Below are 22,995 nucleotides of genomic sequence, written 5' to 3'. Positions count from 1 at the left end.
CCTCACTGTGCTAGGCAGGCAGGCTTCAGGGAGAGGCAAGGTACTAACAGTCTTACTCAGCTGTGAACCCAGTCATCTTCCATAATGACTTGCCTAGCAAGGTATGCTCATGGGTGCAACAGGGGCACAAACCATCAGCTGTCTGATTACATTTAAGGCATACTTTACAGGAGAGAATCCGAGCCTGGCACTATAAACTTGCCAAGAACTTGTGGCTAGAGAGAGTAGGGAAGAACCTACTACTATCTCATTGAACTGATAGATCTTTTTTATCCAACTGCCTCCTAACTACTTATCCTACTCATAAATTAGACTAGCTCATACACCACCTCAGAAAATCTTCTTCTCCCCGAGTGGATAGGGCACAAAGAGCCACAAATTATTGAAGTGTAAAGTGTTCAGTACCAAATAGGGCATCTATATCAAAGCCCCTACACACACACACACACACACACACACACACACACACACACACACACACGTAAAATGTTTTTTAAAATTTAAAACTTAAAAAGGGGGTGTCTGAGTTGAGTGTGGTGGTCCATGTCTTCAATCCCAGCACTTGGGAGTCAAAGGCAGAAGGATCTCTGAGTTTGAGGCCAGCCTGGTCCAGAATAAGTAGGGCTGTATAGAAAAGGCCCTGTCTCAAAGTCCAGGTTTCTCAAGGGAGAACTCTATCACTGAGAGACTGGCTAACTCATCCTATGAACAAACAGAAAGCAGGCCCACAATCCAGCTACTCATGAAGTTTAGGATGCAGTTCACAAGTTAAAAGCCAGCCCAGGCAGCTTAGTTGGTAAAAGTGAAAACAGGGTTAGGGATATAGTAACAGGGTAATTGTCTAGCAGGCAAGAATATTGGGGAGTATCTGGCTGGGCTTTGATGGAACTGGCAAGGTGAAATAAAACTATCCTACTACTGCCCGATTTGATTCTGCTTTTGGTTGAGGGGAAACCATTGTGCAGAAGTGATGTGGACCAGATATCCACAAGTGTGGACTGTGGCACTTGTGCCACAATGACAGGGACCTTTGGGCTACTGTTACCACCTCTTTCTGGGTGAGGATGAGTTAGGGATATAAAGAGCAGAACTGAGGCTGAGTAGAACCTCTGCTGTGTGATTGGGAATGTAACTACCTCCCTACCCCCCAGAAACCGTCACTTCCCCTCTCCTAAAAGCCAATTACCCGACTATTACTCACCACTATGGCTATGCTTCAAACACTATTTTGTGGTTCTTGGGACTGAAGTCAGTGCCTAGCACATCAGGCAACTGTTTTTACCATTAGGCTATATCCTAAAAACTTGTTTGAGACACGGTCTCTCCTATTTGTGTAGGTGATTACTTTCCATTCATGAGTTGATGGGATCACAAACATGTTTCCAGGACCAGCTTCACACTATTTTTAATGAAATCTAACACAAATCTTAATTCAATGAGTTTTATAATGCACCTGTGCCAACTGTGGGAAGCCAAGGAATCGGGGAGCATGGAAGGAGACTTCTTAGACATAGGGTCTCAACTTGCAGTCTTCTGTGGGTTATTAGAAGACTTGGAGGAGTGAGTTGGCTCTTCTCAGCTGAGGCTATAGGTATCATCAGCCAGAGGGAGACAAGGACCAATCCAGTCCCGTAAGGACAGGATGTTTAGTGGGGTTTGCTTGTTCCTCACAGTTAACTCCTATTTACTCCTGAGGAAAAACCCTGGGATCAAGCTGCATCCCAGGGCTTCTAAGATAGGTGAAAGTGACCTTACGGTTAGTGATGGCCTGGTGGGTTTTGGACTAGCCATGAGGGCTCCCCGGCAGTATTTGCTGTATACTTAGGATACCTCCTCTACCAAGCTCTGCACACTTATTAGCTGCTTGTCAAATATACAAGAGAATAGCACCATGTTCCCCCTTTAGCTAAGTGTGGAGCCTCAGGCAAGAGTGCAGGGGTAGACAGGGTGAATATAAAGACCCTGGCCTCCATGCCCAAGTCTTCCCTCCCTTGACCATAAAAGACACAACTTCGCCCTTTTCCAGACACAAGGATAGAAGAGAACTATTTAGAAACTAGGACCATTGACAGTTTATTTCTTGTTCAAGGTGTGACCAAATAAATGGTTTTATTGCATTTACTATCTCTGGGCAATGCACTGAGCAGAAAAAGTCTTATAATTCTTTGATTGGGTCTAGAATAGACTTCTTGATGTAAAAATCAGGAGAGAGCACCAGAGGCCTTCAATTCATTTTCCCAGGCTTTCTGACAGCTGAGAGCTGGTACAGCCTATAGAACCAGCCCCGCTGCAGCTCTCAGGTCCAGTCATAGTCACACCGAGGCCAACACCCTCACCGCTGAGCCTGGCCAACACCAGTGGGCCAGGGCAGTAAGACCACATTTTTTGATTGCTTGAGGTTTCCTACCAACAACCACTCCCAGAATGGCAGGCTCTGAACTTAAAAGGCCACGGGTGAGGATTCGTCCTTGCAGATGGCAGTAGCTCTGAAAGCAGACAACTTGGATTGAGTTCGGCATTCAAAGGAACGGAAGCACGCTACCTTAAGTTGGAACTGGTTCATCTGGGGCAGGAAGAACAGCAGCACCACCGAATTATCTGGGGTTTGGCTATGTCCACTCTGACCCCAGTGTTGAAGTCCTTACTCCCAGTACCTCAGGATGTGACTTTATTTGGAAATGGCCACTCCAGATGTAGGTGGGGCTCTGCTGCAGCATGAGCCCCAAACCCAAAACTGGGATCCTTCTACAAAAGGGAAGTTTGGTTATTGACACAGTGGAGATAAAGGCAAAGATGGAGAGACATTTGTACAAGCCCAGGGCTACAGACAAGTGTTAGTGACCACCAGACCCAGAATGATTCCCTTTTCTAGTCTCAGAAAGAACCAATCCTGCTGACACCAGACCTTGGCCTTGCAGCTTCCATAACCATGTCAATCCACCTGCTGCTGTTAGAAGAGCCTATGTTTAGTACTAGTCATAACAGCGCTAGGAAACTAAACAAACTGTCTTGGAGTTGATACCTTTGAAGGACATGGCTTCATAGAAGCTTCTGTGCCAGGGTTTGGCTCACCCGGCAGAGGAGCCTTGAGGGGCCAAACTCTCAATTCCCAGACAGAATGGGGAGGAATCAGGAGCAGTGGCAGGCAGTTTCCATCCCACATTTATGAAGGATCTTTGTGGTACAAAGAAGACATGTTGGGATAGGTGCACACACTTTTAAAATGTGAGCTCCTGGTCCCCATATGGTCAGTGGCCTGGCCATGTCTCATGACAATCCCCCACAGATCCTAGCTATCTGGCTATCTGTGGATCCTGTGGGACACTTTACTGGACACAGTGATCTCAGGCTGACTTCCGAGGACAGGACCAGGGTCAGTACTTTTGGCAAGCTCCCCACTATGCACACCCCACCCCTTGAAATCATGGGATAGGGGCAGCCCAGTCCCTCTGAGGGCTGGAGCAAATGGCTGGAAGGCTCCAAGATGCACATCTTGAGGCTGGAGTTGCCTCACCTCCCTGGGTTTTGGCACAGTAGAAGGAATGCTCAGGTGGATACTTTTTATCTGGGGAGGAAGAGGCATGGCACCAGAAGTTGGACACTACCTGAGAGCAAAGGGCGGGTGGTTTGGACTCTGTGCTGGACAAGGACTAGCTTGTGGGGCCATGCCCTGCTCAGTATGAGTTCAGAGCCTGCTTGGAGCGACGCTTCATGTGTAGGCGCTCGTGGCGGAGCAGATCATAATTCTGCCGGAAAGTTTTGACACAGTACCGACACTGGAGGGGACGGGCCTCATTCTTCAGGTGACAGTGGCTACGGTGTCTCACCAGCTGGTCATGTCGCTGGAAGCCCTTCCCGCAGTTCCCGCACTGGACCCCCAGCTTAGCCTTGCTCTTCTCCAGCAGGGCATGGGCATCTGCACCCTCCGTTTCCAATGCCTCCTCCTCACTCTTCTGCACGGGTTGCTGTCTGTCTGTTTGCAAGTGGATCCGTCGGTGAGAGAGCAGGTGTGAGTTGAGGCGGAAACTCTTTCCACAGATAGTGCACCTGTATGGCTTCTGGGCCTCATGGGTCTCCAGGTGTCCATCCAGGTCCTCACTGTCACTGAATAACTCTCCACACACTGAGCATTTGTGTGGCTTCTGCTCCCTGCGGCTGCGCAGGTGCCGGATGAAGTTGACCCTCCAGCGGAAGATCTTTCCACAGTTCGGACACACATAAGACTTCTGTGAGCTCTGCACCTCACCCCCAACCTCAGTGCTGCTCTGGTGGGTTGGCAGACTGTGGGGCTTTTCTGCAGGGCTCCCCAGCTCCTCAGTGCAGTACGGGCTGTGTTGGGAGTCCTCATCCCCAGAACTGGACAGCACGATCTCAATGGTCACCTCCTGGTCCAGGTTGCTCTTTAGGGGTGATGGGTCACCTCCTGTTACAGGAAACCAGTATGGTCAGTGGAACTGTCCAGATGACTTACCGCCCCAGTTCCTAGAAAAACTACTCACCCAGGGGTTGTAGTGTTCCTTAGTAACTCTTAAGGGTCTGGCTGTCCCGCATAAGCTGTTGGTGTAGCAACTGAATCTTTCTTTCTGACCTTCCTGTTGCTTTCCCTAATCCTTTCCTTTCAAAGTATTTCTTCCTGAGCCACTGGGACTTAAAATTCTAAGAATTGGCACTTACCTGTGTAAACTTTTGACACAACATTTATATTACTTACTTAACTAGGCACTGTGCCAAGGGCCCTGGAGGTTCAGGGACCATGTTAGCGTTATGGTGTGCACAACCCCCTCTGTTCCTAGACATTAACAAGTGCTGCATTACTCATGCTGTACACTCTCATAGGCACAGGGATATGCCCCAGGGAGAAGGGTGGGAGTAGGACTTGATCTTCACTGGTTCCCAACCTAAGTCTAACGGAGCTACACGCTGGTCTTCAAAGTTCATCTCTCTTCTGGGTTTTCCACCTGAGAGGTCTCATTCTAGCCAGGCAGCTTTTCTAAGCCTGTGTTGCCATATCTACATGCCTGAAATGACCACCACTGCTCTGCTCTCCAGGTTGCTGTGGGGCAATTCAAGTCAATTCAAGTCGTGAAACACTTTCAAGGCCTCAGACTAAACAGGTAGAAGGTGCCTTTGAGCTCTTGTTAATGATAACTTTCTTTTATTAATCACTACTAGCTTTCAGTGACTATTACAGTGGGCTACAAATGCCAAAGGCAAGTTGATGTCTGTGTAGAACGTAGCACCTTAAAAAAGGTCAGAGAAGGCTTAGCAGTTAAGAGTGCTTGCTGCTATTCCACTCTGCATTAGGTTCTGAGTTGTCTAAGAAAGCAGGCTGAAAAAGCCATGGGTTTCTCTGTATAGATTTAGCTATCCTGGAACTCACTCTGTAGCCAGGCTGGCCTCAAACTTACAAAGATCTACCTGCCTCCCAAGTGATGGGATTAAAGGCCAGAAAAGACTTTTAAGAACTGAATACATGTGAATGAAAAAATGCAGAAAAGAAAAAAGACAAAGTATTGGTAGAGAGGGGTCTCCTCCTTTCAGGCTGACTGACCATGCTTTAGAATCCACTCTACCTACACATGGTGGTGAGCTTAGCACTAATGGCTTATCACTGCATGAGGTGGACGTACCAATCCTATCTGCAAAAGCATCACAAGTGAAAAAATGTGTGACTCTAGACAACTGTAGGAAGCCACTGAGACACTTGGGTTCAAAGCCGTGTTTAGCAGAGCCCGTGTGTGCTATTTAGAAGAACATCTGATTCCCTAGGAATGTTAAAAGACAGGACACTATAGTCTGCCTCTGGAGGTGATTATTAAGACAAGACTCAGACTGGGAAGGCATCAGTGCAGCTTCTGTATTCTAGAATCTGCTCTTTACAACAAAATCATCTTGGGATTCTGGCTACCCACCATCAGGTAAAAAACATACTCACTACATATAGAGCAGTGTTACATTAGCCCTCGACAATCTACCCAGGAAAGGCAATGAGCAGCCACTGTGGGATGGGCAAACAGCAGGACAAAACCAGAACAAGAGGCTCACAAGCCCACAGTAGCAGTCAGCAGCAACCTTGGACAGTTTCATTCCTAAAGTCCTAATCAACACACACATGCCCATCATCTCTCCCCCACATTCAGACCATGTACCACAAGGTCACACATCACACCCAGACTCCTCACCTGGACAAGGACTTTGAGTGAGTGCCACCTGCTGGCAGGACTGGAATTCTGGCACCTGCAGCTCCTCCCATTTCTTTCCTTCTTCTTGGGCTGGTTGGAGACTGGGAAGATCTATGCAAAGAAAATGGGGAAAGCAATGTCATATACAGGTTCACTACCCAGAAACAACTAAGAAAGAGGTTGTCTATGATCTGTAGGTAGGTACTGCATTCCCTCCTGGGGCCTGGGATGAAGCAGTCATTCCACTGAGTGAATGAACCAGCATTCAAATTAGCAAAGACCGTAAACCTAGGTTCTGAAGCTGGACAGAATAATGTAGCTTCTAGTTTACCTCTGTGGCCACAGAGAAGTAATGGCCTTACCACTAAGGTCACTGCCACCTTCCAATGTAGGCCCTGTACAGACCTTTAGGCCACAGACCTTCCCCAAATAGACTGTATTGATCCTATGAGGCTGAAATAGGAGGGCCTGAGGGGATGGAGGTCCAGGGTTGCTGATGATTCTGTTCAAGGCTACTTCCCTTCATAGCACAGGTTATACATGCACATGCATACACTTGCATTCTAGGCACACAACACATGCACATACACACACACACACACACACACACACACACACACACACACACACGATCTGAGCATGCACACACCAAGCACACAGATATGTGGTACAGATGAATCTTAGCTCTCTCCCCATGGAATTCTCCCAGAATCTATGTTGGAGAGGACTTTACTACAAATATAACACTACTATGGACAGCAGAAAACATTTCCCTTCTCTACTAGTCCCTGGTCAAAGAATACAGTCTTAATGGACAGCAAAATCTAGACCGGACCCACTCTCTACAAGAAGCCAGAGGCAATACAAGACTTGGAATGGCAAGACAAGAAGAGTGAGGAGCTGTGGAGAAACACTGGGGATGCTCTGGTGGCAGCAATGTTCTACCCTGCTACCCACCCACCTCTGGATTGTCACTCACCTAAGCCGGAGACCTGGGGTGTGTCTTTACCCTGGAGGTCTGCCATCTCTGTAATCCGTGGCCCATTCTCCCCTTCGGGTAAAAGGTCTGGCTGAGCTGCAGGGTCATCTGTTCACAAAGAGGTAAGACACCTTCAACTGTGACCTGCTTTTGCAGGTGACTAGGGTACCCCCAGGGAGGTAACCCTTGTCTAGCCCAAGAAGAGACAGAAGAGATAGCCACTGGGCTGTGACAGGCACCACTGGGGCTATAGAGTAGGCCAGGGCTTAGGACCATCCCTCTGAGGCCTACAGGACACATATGAAAGAGCATCGGAGCAAGAATGATTGGAAGCTGATGGAAACACTGAAATCACGTCATATTTGATTTGTGGGACAGAGCCTAAGAGCCTAATCTACATGTGTTAGGACAGCCAGGACACCCACAAGCTACCCGTGGGTCCTATACAGATAGCTTGCTGTCAAGGTAAGAGGGTAAACAGAGAGAACAGAGTCAGCCACAGTACCTGAACCTCCCAAGTGGTGTCCTTCACTTCGAGCAAGTATCCCACCCACCTTCCATGTATTGGCTTCATGAGGAGCTAGGTCTTACTTGGAGGCATGGAGACCCCATAGTCTTCCCCAATGATGAATTCTCCATAGAAACCAGTCTGTGCTGGATCCAGCAGGGACCAGTCCTCTTGTGAGAAGCATAAGATCATGTCCTTAAATGGAGAAACGCGGTTCTGAAAGTACAGAGCAGGGCTGTGTCAGCTGGGAGGAGTAAAGCCTTTGTGTCTATCAGCTGTGATGACCAGATGCCATGGTCAGGAGGCATGTAACATGAGCCATTTATGCCTGATGACTTCAGAGGCCAGAAATCAAGACCAAGACCCAGGCAGAGCAGATGGGTGTCTGGTAAAAGCCTGCCTTTTTTTTTTTTTTTTTTTAGTTTAAAGAGAGGTTCCTTGCTGGACAATGGTGGCACACACCTTTAATCCCAGCACAGGAGGCAGAGGCAGGTGGATTTCTGTGAGTTTGAGGCCAGCCTAGGGCAGTCAGAGCTGTTACATAGAGAACCCCTGTCTGGAAAAACAAAACAAAAAACAAAAATCAGGATTCTCACATGGTCTAGAAAGGGCAAAGAACTTTCCCAGGGTCCTGTCCAGTATTATTACATTTTAACCATGCCTACCACCCCTCTGGGTTGGTAGAAAGGACAAATGGAATTAAGACTCAGCTTGACCCAAAGCCTGACCTTCACTTCTCTGCAATTTCAGATCCAGCCCTTTGGGAAACACCGATGTTTGAGCATCTTCTTCTAGGGCCTGAGCCTCTTTAGCTACTAAAAAGGGAAGTCTTGGGTATTGCCAAGAACTTATGAAGGCTATTAAGGGAAAATCCTTCTTTGGGAGAACCATCTTTTGTACTGTAGCAAGAAGAGTGACATTCTACCCAGCCAAGTCCAGATTGGTGGTTTCATTTACAGGGAGATCATGGAAGAAACTGCTTACGCCTCCTGGAGAGGATGCTTCAGATGCTTGGTGAGCACACTTACAGCCTACCTGATGAGGTCACTGGGAGGTTGGGACTGGCTGGCAGCTTTCTAACCAGGGTAATGAGCACTGGCCTAAGAATGACACTTTTGCCAAAGGTCTGCGTGAGCCTTAAACTGCTGATTCTTTTTTCTCTTAAATGTATTTTTTTGTGCTTGTGTTGTGTATCTGTACGACATGAGTGCCTGGTACCCTCAGAGGTCAAGGGGCCATGGGATCTCCTGGGGCTAGTTACAGACATTTGGGAGTCACCATATGAATGCTGGGAATTGGTTCCAGGTCCTCTGCAAGAGTGAAGAATGCTCTTAACCTTTGAGTCGTCTCTCCAGCCTCTCATTCTGAACACCCTTTGCTTACTCTATAGTTCTTATGCTAATTTTATTTTTGAGATTATTTCTAATTTTGATTGTAATTTTGATTATGCTACATAAAGCCAGGTAGGAGTTCCAGGACAGGCTCCAAAGCTACAGAGAAACCCTGTCTTGAAAAACCTAAAATACAATAAGTAAATAAATAAAACAAAGCCAGTTAGTGTCCTTGTATTTTAGATTGTTATTTAAAGCCACCAAAAATAACAAAAGTTTTCATTTAAAAACTCTAAGATTTATTTATATTGTAAGGGGTGATATATCTTCATGTTATGTCTGTGCACTACATGCATGCAGTGCCTATAGAGGCCAGAAGAGGGCATCAGATCCCTGGGACTGGTATTACAGACAGTTGTCAGTTGCCATATAGGTGCAGGGAATTGAACCCAGGTCATCTGGAAGAGCAGTCAGTACTCCTAACCACTGAAGCATCTCTCCAGCTTCTTTTGTTTTGTTGTTGTTGTTTGCTACCATGCTGGATTGTTAAGGTTTTTTATGGGCAGTTTATCCTTGTCCCTTTTGCCCAGACACAGAAAGTTGATTACTTAGTCAGAATCTCACCATCTTCAGCAAATGCTAGGTCTGCCATCCACCCGCAAAGCTCTCATGGTAACCATCCGAAGTACCTCCTCCTCAGGACCACTAGTCAAAACCAAGAGATGCTGGATCCAACCTCACATCTTCTGCCTAGCCAAGCAGGAGCTCTAGTCAATCCATGCCAAGTGCTCACACTACACTCTTGCTGTCCCCCCCACCCCAAATTTACGGAAATATTACCAAACAGGCAAACGGATACCAAACTGAAAACAAAAACTTTAAGAAAATACTCAATGGACTGTGTAAGATGAAGAGCCTAGACTAATGGGGATGCTGCAGTGGGACGAGCAGCTTAATCACCAAGTCATACAAAGCAGGGGCATCTGTGGTGCTTGGGAGAAGGCTGCCACCTGTGGGCCCTGAGACAATACCAGATGGATCACTAGGGACAGTGTGCCTGTATCCACACCCGACTCAGAGGAAACCAAGCAATTCATTTTCTGTGGGGACTCTATTTGGGCCAAATCTTAAAAGTATTTACCTGGGACAGGAGCATGGCTCTGAGCTCCTTTGGGAGAGCCTTTTTGCAATAATGATGTGCTACTTCTCATATCAATATGGGTCAGAAACCTTCCCATCAGCTTCCTGCAGGGGTGGCCTCTCACTACAACATGATTAAAAGGCCAGTGGCAAATGGTGGTGGTGCACACCTTTAATCAGTGGATCTCTGTGAGGTTGAGGCCAGTCTGGTCTACAGAGTGGGTTCCAGGACAGCCAGGGCTACACAGAGAAACTCTCACAGAAACAAACAAACAAAACAAAACAAAAAAAACCCAGTAGCTAGACAACCAAATTGCCTTGAGGTGTATACACTGGCAGAGTAAGGAGATATGCTAGTTGAATATCTTGCTATATGGGCAACAAAGACCCATGTGGAAAATATTAAGCAAGAAACTAACCAGCTCCCCCAGGTCTCATGGACTTTCTCAGATTTAGTTTGTTAGTGTTTTTTTCATAGTTCAGGAAAAACAAAACAACTATTATAGGCTGGCTTACCTGATCTATGTTACAGTCCTTTGACTGTGATAATCTCTAAACACTAAACATTTTCTCTGTGGTAGATCAAATTCCAGCCACATTATGCTTGCTCTAAAAAATTGAACTAGCTACCTACGCCTTTCCAAAATAAGTCACTTCTAAAAATATAGAACAGGCTTCATGGTGACTGGTACTCTACTCTCTCCTGCCTTCCTCTCTCCCACCTCTTGTGGTAACTGGGTTAAAGGATATGTCACAGATCTCATCTAACAACCAACCACCCCCCTCCCTTGTCCAAAGAGGATGAGACTTGAAGAAGAAAGATCACTTAAAGCACAGGAAAAAGTAGTCATGGGGGGGGAATGCTTTCTCTGAAAGAGCCCAGTAGAAAACTAGGGAGGGGGTGTGGGGGTGTGGAGAGGAGGGGGGCTGGAGAGATGGCTCAGCAGGTAAGAACACCTGTTGTCTTTACAGAGGATGTGAGATTGATTCCTAGTACTCACATGGTACACACACATACATATAAAATAAACCTAAAAACAAACAAACAAACAAACAAACAAACAAACAAAAAGAGGAGACAGTAGAAAGAAAAACTCTGAGGTGTGTTCTGAGCCACAGGCCAGAGAATGGAGAGAAGAGACTGGATCATTTTTAAGTGTTTCAGGCTAAACCAGCAAAGGAGAAGAAAATCTGTCCACATTACTTTCCTCTATTCGGGTTCTTAAGGTTACAGCATATAATGCTTTTGGAAACAGCCAGCCAGGAAGTAGGGAGAGTTAAGGGCCAGACACAGTGGCACACACCTTTCACCTATAATCCTATTATCTCTTGGAGCCTGAGGCAGAAAGGGGGCCAGGAGTGCAAACTAGCCTGGGCTAGTTTGTTTAAGAATCTCAAAAAAAAAAAAAAAAAAAAAAAAGAGGTAAAAACAAGGCCCTTCCCTTCATGTACTAGCCTCCTTCCCGCTGGCAGTTTCTGTCTTGTCCTTGTAATCTAGAACGAGTGAAGGTTCAGTATGAACCACCTAGTCCCTTCTCCCAAAATCTCACTATGAAACTGCTGAGCCTCAGGTCCAACGGACACTTTTTGGAGGTGTCACAGTCCTCCATCTTCAGTCCCCATCTGTACAGTGCCACTTCCTTGTTTTTTAAACAATAACAATTTTTCAATTTGCTTTATGTATGTGGGTACTTTGCTGTCTGTGTACTACTTGAGCACCTGGTGCCTAATGAGGCAGAAGAGGGTGTTGGAAATCACGGAACTGGAGTTACAGATGGCTGTGAGATGCCATGTGGGTGCAGGGCATCAAATCCAGATCTTCTGGAAGAAGTCAGCTCTCTTAACTGCTGAGCCATTTCTCCAGCTCCGCTTCTTGGCTGCCAGGGTCTTTCGCTGTCCTTCTGAGATAGAAGGGACAAGGCAAGTCTCTGAGGCCTATTTATATTCATGCACATACATTTGCACAAGTACGGGTGTGAACAGAGACCAAAGATAACCTTGGGTATTTTTCCCATCTACCTTTATAGCTTTTTGTTGTCATTGTTGCTGATAGACAAGGGTCTCACATTGGCCTGGAACTCACCAAGTGAATGAAAAGAAGAAATAAAAGGAAAGGACACAACTACTCCTAGGTATGGTGGAGGAGAAAGTTTATTATAGATATGTGGGAGAACATAGTGAGAGGCAGGGATGTCTGGGAAAGTGGACACAACTAAGCTGAGCTGGGCCATGTGGGGAGAGGGGGAAGGGAAGAGAAAGGAGAGAGGGGAACCAGGTGTAGCAGCCAGGAGGCCAAAGGTCCAAAAGAGAAGGGCAACCAAAATGTTCAGATTATATTGGGAAGAGGCTCTGGGGGAAGGGCAGCCCAGCCTCTGGGCTGGAGAGTTCAGGGTAGAAGGCTGGGGTATGCTGCCATCTATATCCTGTAACAGGTAGGGACTGAGGGATGCTGGGAGAGCCAGGTGGCCAGGTCCAGCTTAGATATGTTAAACAGGCACCTCAGTGTTTGAAAGTTAACACCAAGTAGATGAGGGGAGCCCAGGGACCCACCTGTTTTGGCCTCCCAGATACTGAGACTGTGCACACCACTACTGTTCTTGGCTTTTTTATGTGGGTCTTGAGCTCAGGCCTTCATGTTAGCAAGGTAACTCTACCAACTAAGCAATTTCCCCAGGCCCATCTGGGGCCTCTTCTATGAAAACATTAATTTCATTCATAAGGGCTATGAGTTAGCTTATGATCTCATGACCTCCCCAAAGCTCCTTTTTAAAACTCAGAATGGAGGGGAACAAACACTGAGGCCACAGCACAGAAAGTAATGCTACAAAAAGGGGAGGGTACACGCTGGGGCTGTAGATAGGAACAAATGAATTACGCATAAACTTGGTTCTTATTCCAAGTTCTTATTTTATTTGTTTTTGCGACAGGGCTTCTCTGGTTGTCTTGGAACTCACTTTGTAGAACAGGTTGACCTTGAAGTCAGAGATCAGGCCTACTCAGCTTCCCAAGAGCTGGAACTAAAGGTTTGCACTACAAACCCCCCCACCACCACCACTCCATCCAAGTTCTCATTTTATGTATGCAAATATTTCAACACCCACCCTAAACCTAACAGCCCTAAGCATTTTGGAAGGGGGTTGTCAACTCTGCATGTCTCTTGTTAACAGTCTTCTACTGGTGCAGTCCTATGCCCTGTGGAGACTACACTCCTTGTGGGGAGGTCACACTAGTATCACAGGAGGCAGCAGAAAAGGCAACGAGAAGGGAAAAGCTAAGTAAGTGGTCTGCTGAGGACCACAGTAGATGAAGAAACTGGGTTGGAGAGAAATGCACCCCACCTTTGAGACCAGATCCCAGCTGCACCCTCTTCAAACACGTGCCACACCTCCCAGAACACCGAAGCAAGCAAAACTGGCCCAGGAACACAGACAGGACACACCAAGCATGCCTACATGTGGTCACATGACAGTGTTGCAACTGGTATGCGTTCTTCCTGAAATGTAGCTACTGTTCTGAAGATCACCTCATTAAAATACTCCTGGTGAAGTAAAGGACAGGTTTCTCCTCTTCACTGGGGGATTTAGAAAAGGAGAGAAGTCTTCTCCAGGGGCTTTATATGTACACCTGCAGTTTTCTGGAGTGGGATGGAAAGCAGCACTTGGAGCTGCAGGAACAGCAGAAGCAATGGGCATCTTTAGGCCCAGTCCTGCTCACCTTGGTCTTTGGGCTAAGGCTGAACATCCTGTGGTAAACAGCAAGCAGGTCAGAGTCCTGGAAGAACTGTCCTGTAGGGCAGCTCAGAGATGAGCTTTTTTGGAAATCACTCACCGAGGGCAGCTGGCAGGTGGTCACAGGCTGGGTGTCTCTGACACTCTGCTCCTGAACAAGGAAAGCATCTTGCGGAACTGAAAGAGATGGAAAAGATGTTCCAAAGGGAGCCAGGCCTGGGCCCCAACACCTCCCAGACTTCCAGGGGTGGCTCTGTGCTGCAGATTGTACAAGGGAAGAAAAGCAGAAAGGAACCAACAGGGAGCCATTCCTGGTGCTCTGCGTAAACCCCACTCTGCCTTAACTTGCAAAAACCACAAGGGTTCTCATAGTCTTTCAGACAGACAATGGAGGCTATCACAGGGAATGCCTGGGTTTAGGATAGCATGATTAATTAGCTATTCAACCTCTGTAGATCCAGGGACCAGTTATCAGCATCTAAAATATGCCTAAAAGCCAGGTACAGGTTTGCATTATCAATTAACAGTTGAATCAGTGAAGAAAACATGGTCTACAAGAGAGAAGAAAAGAAGAGCTAAGGAAGGGTGGGAAGGACAAGGGACACATGACATTGAAGTAGGGAGGAGGCTATTAGGGAAAAATAAAAGAGGAACGAACAGAAGGATGTTGAAATTCTACTATATAACCTAGTACTTTATATGTGTACATACGTATGTATCTATGTTATATGCACATGTGTATATATAATAAAGGCATGTGCCATCACACCAGGCTGCATATTGTCTCTTAAAATTCATTTTTTTCCTCAGCTCTTGGGAGGCAGAGGCAGGTGTATCTCGGTGAGTTTCAGGACACAGAGCAAGTTTCATGACACTCAGAAGGATGTCTCAACAAAACAAACAAGAGTGAGAGCAAGGGGGGGAGGGGAGAGAGGCGGGGGGGGGGGAGAGAAAAAAAAAGAAGATAGACACTTGGGATACTAGTCAGTCATAAAAAGGGTGAAATCTATCACATGTGCAGTGTGGGTGACCCTGGAACGCATATCCTGAGAGAAATAAACCAGACACAGGATGGCCAGCACAGCTCAATCCTGCTTATACATGGAATTTAAAAACTTAGTAGGGTATGGTGGTGCTACAGTCCCAGCATTTGGTAGGCTGAAGTACAAACATCCAAACTCTGAGGCCAACTTGAGTTATACAGTGAGTTCCAGGCTAATGAGACCTGGCCTTAATACATAGAATATTATTTCTAACTATTTTATGTTATATCATAGGTTTCCCAAGCAAGTTTTAGAGCTCTTTGTGGTATCTGGAAGAAATGTTTTAATTCTGCTCCCCAATGCCTGCCACCATGGATGGATGGCTGTCTTATTCTACCCAAACAAAGCCTAGCTTTGGGGAAAGAGCTTCACAAGTAGAAGCTGTATCTCTAGCAAATCCTAATGTTTTTCCAAATGCTGTGCAGCAGGAAATCCTGTACTGAGTATTACTCAAGTAAGCAACCCAAAGCCAGAATATATGCTTCATTATCTCAGACAACCAGGGTTCTAGAAGATTCTTCACAGTAGGTCTCTCCCAGTCATTCTTCCCCTAGGACTGCTCATATATACTCCAGGCTGCTTGCACAGTACTGTTGATTTGAGGAAATGGATTATCTCCTGATATATTTGAATTATGTTCTCTGGAAATTCACATGCTCAAATCCTAACCCTCCAGGCATCCCAGAATGTGACTGTATTTGGAGGAAGATTTCTAAGGAATCAAGTAAGTTAAAATGAGGTCATGAACATGAGCCCAAATTCAATATAACTGGTGTCACTAAGGAGGGGTAGCTAGAAGACAGCTATACAGATAGAAGATACAGCAAGAAGTGGTTGTCTATCCATGAAAGTAAGGAAGTTCAGAAGAACCCAAAATTGACCTGCAGCCTCACAGCTGTGAGAATAAACTGCTGTTAGGAAAGGACCCAGTGTGTAGAACACTGGTGGTCAGCCGAACCAGATCAACACATCCACCTTCACTTCTCACCACAGAGGGACAAAGAGTTCTGATTTGTATAGAAGTCAGTAAATGTTTGCAGGAAGGAAAATTATGCACACACACACACACACACACACACACACACAATGTATATATTACACACACACACATATGTATACACATATATTACATACATACACATTTTTTTTTAAAGAAAAAGACTATTATTGCTTATATGATCAAGCAGGCCAGTAATCGAAACTCTGAGGAGGCTAAGGCAGGCAGGAGAGTTCATTAATTTGAAGAAGACACGAGGAAGGAAGTAGAAAAGAAAAAAGGGGTGGGAAGAGGGAGGAAAGGAAAACAAACAACCTTTGTTTTTAGTTTGGGTGAAGTCCTTACACATGGCAGGCAAATGCCCCAACAAAAAGCTGTAACTCTAGCTCACTCAAAAGATTCAATGTCAGAAACAATTTTTGAAAACCACAAGAATGCAAGGCCACCCAAACATGTATGAAACCTCAAGATGCCACAACTTTTCAGGATCATTAGCCCAATTCAAACAAGAAGTTGGACAAAAAGAAAGAATGCTGTATACGTACCCTTTTCTTGTTCTTTAGCATTTACACTGTAGAGGGCGTTATAAAAAACAAATATAAAAATATTGTGCAGAGCTAGCACTCAGGAGGTTAAGGTGGATTGAGAATTTTCAGTTAGATTGGACAACACAGCTGGACCCATCTCAAAAAACCTGCGATGCCATCTTTTATTCATTTGTTTCTCGAGACAGAGTATCACCTTGTATCTTTAGCTGGTCTGGAACTTGATATATAGAACAGGCTGGTCTCCAACTCATAGAGATCCATCTGCCTCTTCCTGAGTGCTGGGATTAAAGGTATGCGCCACCATGCCACAATGTCAGTGTTATCTTATAAGAGGGACACAGGGTCCCTAGTCCTTGAGGGGCTTTGGAGAACAAATTTGAAGGAATCAAGAACTGACCTATTGTAGCTCAAAGAAATCGGGGTTCTGGCTTTGTAGGTGACGCTCCCCTCTTTGCAGCTGTTGGATGCTTTGAATAGATAGACAGCCAAACCATGCACAAGACACTGGGGCCATCTGCAGGAGAGGCCACTATTCTCTCCCGGGGGTTTAGGTTTTCCTACAGCTGTAGGGTAAGCCAGGCAAGACAATATGGTTTGGAGAGGACAGAAGCAAGACCCATGCTCAGCTCAGCCCACAGGTCCCAGTTCTACGGTGACTGTTATGTCTCCACTGAGAATATACTCAAAGAAAGAAGACCATATAAGCTCACACCATCTGCACAAGGCCTTCCCTCTGGGAGGACTCAATACCAAGAAGAGTCTCTGGGTCGGTTGCTCTGTGGAAGGACCCAGACCACAATCACAGTTCATAGTTCAGAGGAGACAAGAGAAACCTGTGAATGTAAAAAAGCCCTCACTTCCGTCAACACCAGAGCGCATGAATGACATGTAGCTCAGCTCCCCAACTCACAGCACAGGCTGCGTACCTGGGTCCTCAGTGGGCTGGCCTGGTGGTCTGCTTAGAAGTCCAAGGCCCTGTGCTAGGGCCACAGGCTGGGCATCAGGGTTGCTCTGGGACTCTGTTGATATCCGTTCTTGTTCTAGATCCTGAGGCCCAGGCCCATCACCATCGTCAATCACCACCGGGTCTTCACAGTGCTTGAGCTGCAATCCCAGAGACAGCAGGTCAGGGCCAGGTGGAGAGAATAAGACATAGAGCCCTGCCTGTAGGCTCTGCACAGGTCTGGGTAGGCCCTCTCCCTTTCTGGTCCTGCTGGCCATGGACTCAACAGGTAATAATCATCTCAACTTAGACTTCATAGAGAGTAACGTTTGCTTTCTTAGGAAGGCAAACACTGAATTTAGGCAGAGTTTCTCATCTTGGGGTCAGGGGTCTCACAAGGTCATCAGGGCTCCCCTCTCCCAGATGCCCAGTGCTCACCCACTGCCAGGGTCTCCCTGGCTCCCGTTCCAGAGCCTCTACTGCAGCCACAGCCTGCTCTCCACTCTCCGGCTCCTGGGCACGCACCCAGCTCTGAATCTCCCACGGCAGGATGGCCAGGAACTGCTCCAGCACCAGTAGCTCCAGGATCTGCTCTTTCGTGTGCCTTTCAAGCCGAAGCCAGCCCCGGCACAGCTCCCAGAGGCGCTGCAGGGCCTCCCGTGGGCCTGCAGCCTCCTGGTAGCGGAACCGGCGGAAGAGGCGGCGAGAGGACTCTGGGCTGGGAGGCTCACCCGGAGGGCTGGGGTTCTCTCCAGGAGGACTCCGCATTTTCCTGGGCTCCTCACTTTCCTTTGGAGCCAAGACTCGTGGGCACAGGGCTGTGGGCATGATGGGATTTGATGGGGGTCAGCGGCAGAAGACGACCCTATTTCCAAACAGAAATTGCTGGCTTCAATGCTCTGAACTCCTGTGGTTGTTTCTGGGAGGGTGGTAGACAAGGCCCATGGGAGAACAGCCCTTTGAGGAGTCCCTGGTAAAAGTATGAAGTGTTGGTATGGCTGGCCCTTACACATGGGGACAGAAAGAAAGATGGCCCTTCCCAGCAGCATCATTCCATATAGATTCCCCTAACAGGTGGCAGTGGAGGCAGGAAATCTGGGACAGAAGTGGTGGCATTTCAACAGGACACTGGCATTTTCAGCATCCCAGGAGAACAGGCCACATACAAGCACGTGTAACCAAGGCTTGTGATACCTTTGGTGGACAGGTCCTTCCAGAGGATACAGCCCCAGCAGACCACACTCTTGAAGCTTTGGAGCCAAAGTCACTGTCTTTGTTCTTGAGATCTTCACAAATTGAACTTAAAAAACAAACAAACAAACAAAAAAGCAAAGGATGAGTCATCTGAGATCATCATGGGGCAATGCAACTCTGCCAAGGACAGAATGGATGGACAAGAGCCCAACAGAGCCTGCACTCTGTGTGAGCAGGGGCAAAAACTTCCAGGCAGAGAAGGAACTCAAACAAACAAACCCCAAAACAACCAAAAAAATAAAAACAAAAAACCTACTGTATTCTTACACCCAACTGGGTCCAGACCATTTGTTTCTGGGGGCTGGAGAGACAACTTAGTAGTTAAGAGTCCACACTACTTTTCCCATCACCCACCTCAATTTGTTCACTCAGCCCTTTAATTCCAACTCCAAGGTCTCTAATACCTTCTTCTGACCTCCATGGGCACCGCACTCAAGTGCATATACCTACACACTGATGTCTACACAGGTATATAGATAGTTTAAAAAAATAAAAACAAGGCTGAAGAGATGGCTCAGCAGTTAGGAAAAAAATAAAAACAATTCTACAAAGTTACTTGTTGTAGTTAGGCATGTTGTGCATACGTGTGTGAGAGAGAAAGAGAGAGAGAAACAATGTAACTAGAGAAAAAGAGGCCAAGATTTTGCAGAAGGGATTACATGGGAAGGGTTGGAGGAAAAGAAAGAGAAAAACGATGTAATTACATTTTAGTATCTAAAATGTGGTTAAAAAAAATAAAAACAACTTTTATCTCATTGGTTCTATCCCTTGTCCTCTCCAAATCAGGCTCAAGGCAGTGGTACACACTGACTTCACAGAGCTTCCGCTCATGAGGAACTCTTGGGGCCACAGAGTCTCCCTCTCCCCTCTCCCTCCTTCTCTCTCTCTCTCTCTCTCTCTCTCTCTCTCTCTCTCTCTCTCTCTCTCTCTCACACACACACACACACACACTCTGGAGTTCTCTATACCTCCCTGGCTATCACGTACAAAACCCAGCAAACACACCAGGGCACAGCAGAGCATGGCCATTCCACTTGACCTCTGTTCTCTGGCCCGAACACTAGGAGAAAAGACAAACGGAGACACACAGGGTTCTGCTCTCCCGACTCTGGGAATCCCAGGCAGGGCCACTGACCTTTTACACCCTCACCTCCTGCAAGAGATTTCTAGCAGGACAACACCACTTTGCAGGAAGACAAGCGATACCAAAAAAGCTACCAAGTAACCGAACAACACTTGGAACCCCAAATTTCTATATTCCTTTGATTTCCGAAGTAAAGACAAACAGACACCCGGAGCGAAACTCTGAAAGCAACAGGCTGTGAACCGCGACTACTCTTAACATTTTACTCCGGTATTAAGAACCCAATCCTGGCCCCGCCCGCTCTCTTCCCCAGCTTCCTCCGCCCACTATCTCCCACCTGCTGGGCCCTGAATGGCTCAGGTCTAGCGCCATGGCGAGGTACCCAGCGTCCCACCCTCAGCTCCCAGCTCTGCTATGGGACTGCTCTCTGAGAGCCCGTAGGCCAGACAGACGTGTGCCTCTTTGTCACCCGGGCACCTGGCGCGCAGGAGTCTCCGGAGCGGAAGCTTTATGAATGAACTACCGTTAGTGAGGGGAGGGGAGGGCTCCCGCAGGGGCGGGACTTGCCCAAGCAGTTACAGAAGGAGAGCAGCATCCGAGGAAAGGAATGAGGAGGGTATTTTAGGCCAGGAGAACTATGGGGTTTCTGTCGCTTACGCTCTTCCAGGTTTGCTGGCTCTTCACCTCGAAGCCTGGGGCCGCAGGGTGGCAGGTTCTCACCTTCCAGCTCGGTCTCTCTGGTGTCGGTCGAGGCAGCTCCTCTGCATGGGCCAGACTCTAGATGATCTCGGGATCATTTAGAAAGCATCAGCTGGGTTTGGGAGCGAAGGGAGATGCCTGAAAGACAATCGAATTGCTTCATTCCCGAGGGCACGATGAGGACGCAGCGCTGGGAGCAAGGGATGTGGGCCAGGGCGCGGGAAGTGGAGAACAGGGAGCAGGACCCGGGCGCAGGGCCGGCGATCAGAGCGCGCGCGGGAAGTGGGGAGCAGGACCCGGGTTCAGGCAGCAGGACATGGAAAACCAGGCCACGGTATACTCACCGCTGGGCAGCGTCCCGGTTGGCGGGCCGCGCAGGCCGGGCCGCCACGGAAAGGAAAGGCCGGAGCCCTCCGGCTCCCTCCCCTGGGACACTTCCTGCACCGCTCTAGGACCGAGGAGGTCTCCTCATCTCAGTGGTTCGCTTCCCCGCCTCCCGGCCGAGGTGTACGCGGGGGGGTGACATCCGACACCCCCGGCCCGCCCCGCCCCGCTCTGTGTTCGCCCGGCTTGGGCGCGGGGCCCGGGCTTTGGCTTTGTGGGCCTTCGCAGCCGGTTCAGGATGCGCGCGTCCCGGCGGGACTCGGGCGCTGTGGCGGGGGATGGGGGTGGGGCGGGCGAGGGGGCAGTTCGGGCGGCCACTAGCCAGGGAGGCCGGCCTGGGCGCCACTCTTCCCTGCTCCTCTCGTGTGGGCGCAGGCAAGGGCCGGTCTGGCGGCGCTGGCGGCATGCCAGAATTGGGAGGAGGAGAGATGAGGTGTAGGGGGAATCTCTCTGTGACCACCCGCATCCTGCCTGTGCCGGTGTGGCCCAACCCCTTCCAGCCAAAATTCCATTTCAAAGCCGTCGCTTCCAGAGCCATCCAGGCCAGCAAGATTGGAGAAATGCAGGTCAGACCATCCACTGGGCCCGCCGAAGCATAGGCGGCCAGCGCCTTCGTGGCGTGGAAATCATCTGCTGTTTCTGTTTAAGGAAGTCTGTAGCATTCTGTGTCCCTCTGAGCACTAGTGTGGTCCTGGTGAGTACGGAGAGAGAAGGCTGCCAATCCTGAGAGTAGGAGTCAGGGAGCTTGTTGCTGGCTTAGTGAAAAGAGGTTGATACGCTGCATAGAGACAAGACGGACTTTTACTTCAGTTACGGTGAGTGAGGGGCAACCAAGAACTAGAGCATTAGAACCGATTTCTGTTGTATCCACCCTGTACTATTGAATAGGGTCCAAATCCTCCCCACATCTGTTCTCCAGGGCTGGACAATGGAACCGGACTGTAAAAGGGAAGAGGCAAAGAAGTTCTGCCCAGAAGTGAGCTACTGTGCTGATTTTCTAACGATTCTCTTTCAAGGGTAACACAGAAGGAAGTCGGTTTCCTTAAAGAAGGTGGCTTGATGGATACACCCCATCATCGGCAGATGTTTTTATCCATTTCCTTCTAGTAACAGGGATAATTACTTCGGACTAGTAGACATTGAGTCAGATGTCCGGATTTTGTGACATTAGATGAGTGAATGGTTATTTGTTCCTCAGGTGCAGCAAATCTGAGCTTGCGGGTAGCAGGAGGAGCTACCTTCAGCTAGCCAATCTAGATTTAGATTCATGCCAGTCCCTTCTTGGGAACAGCAGCCAGGATGCACAGCCTCGACTCAAGGCCCTAGGGCAGCCAGAGACCCCAAGGCCAGTCAAGTCTAGCAGTTGGCCCGGCAACTGTTTGAGCTCATGCCTGGTGGCTGCTGAGTACCTGAGTTCCCGGGCTTGCTCATTGGAACACTCAAGTGGGTAAAATGTAGGGCCAAGAGATGGCTGGTACATTTCATGTGACCCCCCCCACACACACACACATCTCTCCCTTTTAGTTTCTTCCCTTGGTCTCAGCATCCAGGTCCCCTCTCACTCACTGTTTGGTAGCTGCTGCTGCTGGCTCTAAATATGCCTTCATTTTGTGTTTCTTCTGTATCGAGCCCAGCATAAGGACTAATGGACTGGTTTGGGAATCAGAACACCTGTATTAAATCATGCCCATCAAGGCCCAGTCAGGTGATCTCAGGCCTGCATGAACTTTCTGTGCCTCGGGTGCCTCATATAGAAGACAGGTGATGCTTCATTTTGTGGTCATTCAGGAAGTGTGTACTGAGCGACAACAAGGCATCTGCAGTTTGAAGCTCCCATCCAGATCCCTGGACACATCTGTACACACTGCTGGCCATCAGAAGGGCTTGCAGAGTCACAGAAGACTCCAGAGCAGAGTGGCAGCCTCAAGACAGGAGTGATGAGCAGGGCCTGAGAATTGTTACCTCACTGTATTGAAGGGCAGGGTGGATCAGACATCCCGGCAAAGATGGTCTTTGAAATGAGGTTGAGGTGTTGGAACCCTGGGGCAGCACTGGGAGCCACAGAAAGGCCAGGGCTCTGTCAGGAGTTGTGGGTGAAGTAAACCCTGCTCTGTTGTCAGGTGCATGCTGTGCCAATGATCCCCCATCTCTCTTAGCCATAATCAGAGTGCCAGC

At 48.1% G+C, this 22,995-nt stretch overlaps 1 protein-coding gene across 5 annotated transcripts; it reads right to left on the bottom strand.

Annotated features, from left to right (window-relative positions):
* Positions 1–2,046: 2,046 nt before the first annotated feature.
* Znf496 (zinc finger protein 496) lies at positions 2,047–21,030 on the bottom strand. 5 transcript variants are annotated; one of them, XM_051180546.1, is made up of 10 exons: positions 20,781–21,030; positions 20,395–20,574; positions 18,594–18,699; positions 17,838–18,264; positions 17,383–17,560; positions 13,969–14,045; positions 7,753–7,885; positions 7,162–7,269; positions 6,183–6,293; positions 2,047–4,423 (listed from the first exon to the last, which is right to left on the bottom strand). In XM_051180546.1, the coding sequence occupies exons 4-10, from the start codon at positions 18,225–18,227 to the stop codon at positions 3,675–3,677; spliced, it is 1,746 nt and encodes a 581-aa protein (XP_051036503.1). In that variant the 5' UTR covers positions 18,228–18,264; positions 18,594–18,699; positions 20,395–20,574; positions 20,781–21,030; the 3' UTR covers positions 2,047–3,674. The 5 variants fall into 5 exon arrangements, with proteins under 5 accessions (XP_051036503.1, XP_051036507.1, XP_051036502.1 ...); XM_051180550.1 differs by having other exon boundaries at positions 17,838–18,217; XM_051180545.1 differs by having other exon boundaries at positions 20,458–20,574.
* Positions 21,031–22,995: the final 1,965 nt, after the last annotated feature.

Source organism: Phodopus roborovskii, unplaced genomic scaffold, assembly GCF_943737965.1.
Source record: "Phodopus roborovskii unplaced genomic scaffold, PHOROB, whole genome shotgun sequence".
NCBI classification, from domain to species: Eukaryota; Metazoa; Chordata; class Mammalia; order Rodentia; family Cricetidae; genus Phodopus; species Phodopus roborovskii.
This window is presented reverse-complemented; position numbering and strand designations above follow the sequence as displayed.

Bases quoted from the DNA above. Each gene is read 5' to 3' on its own strand.
- Znf496 (XM_051180546.1), bottom strand. From the start codon at position 18,227: ATGCCCACAGCCCTGTGCCCACGAGTCTTGGCTCCAAAGGAAAGTGAG. The intron at 14,046-17,382 runs GTACGCAGCCTG...CATCTCTTTCAG, and splicing joins CCAGCCCACTGAGGACCCAG to TTCCGCAAGATGCTTTCCTT. The intron at 7,270-7,752 runs GTAAGACCTAGC...CTTTGTGAACAG, and splicing joins TGGGGTCTCCATGCCTCCAA to ATGACCCTGCAGCTCAGCCA.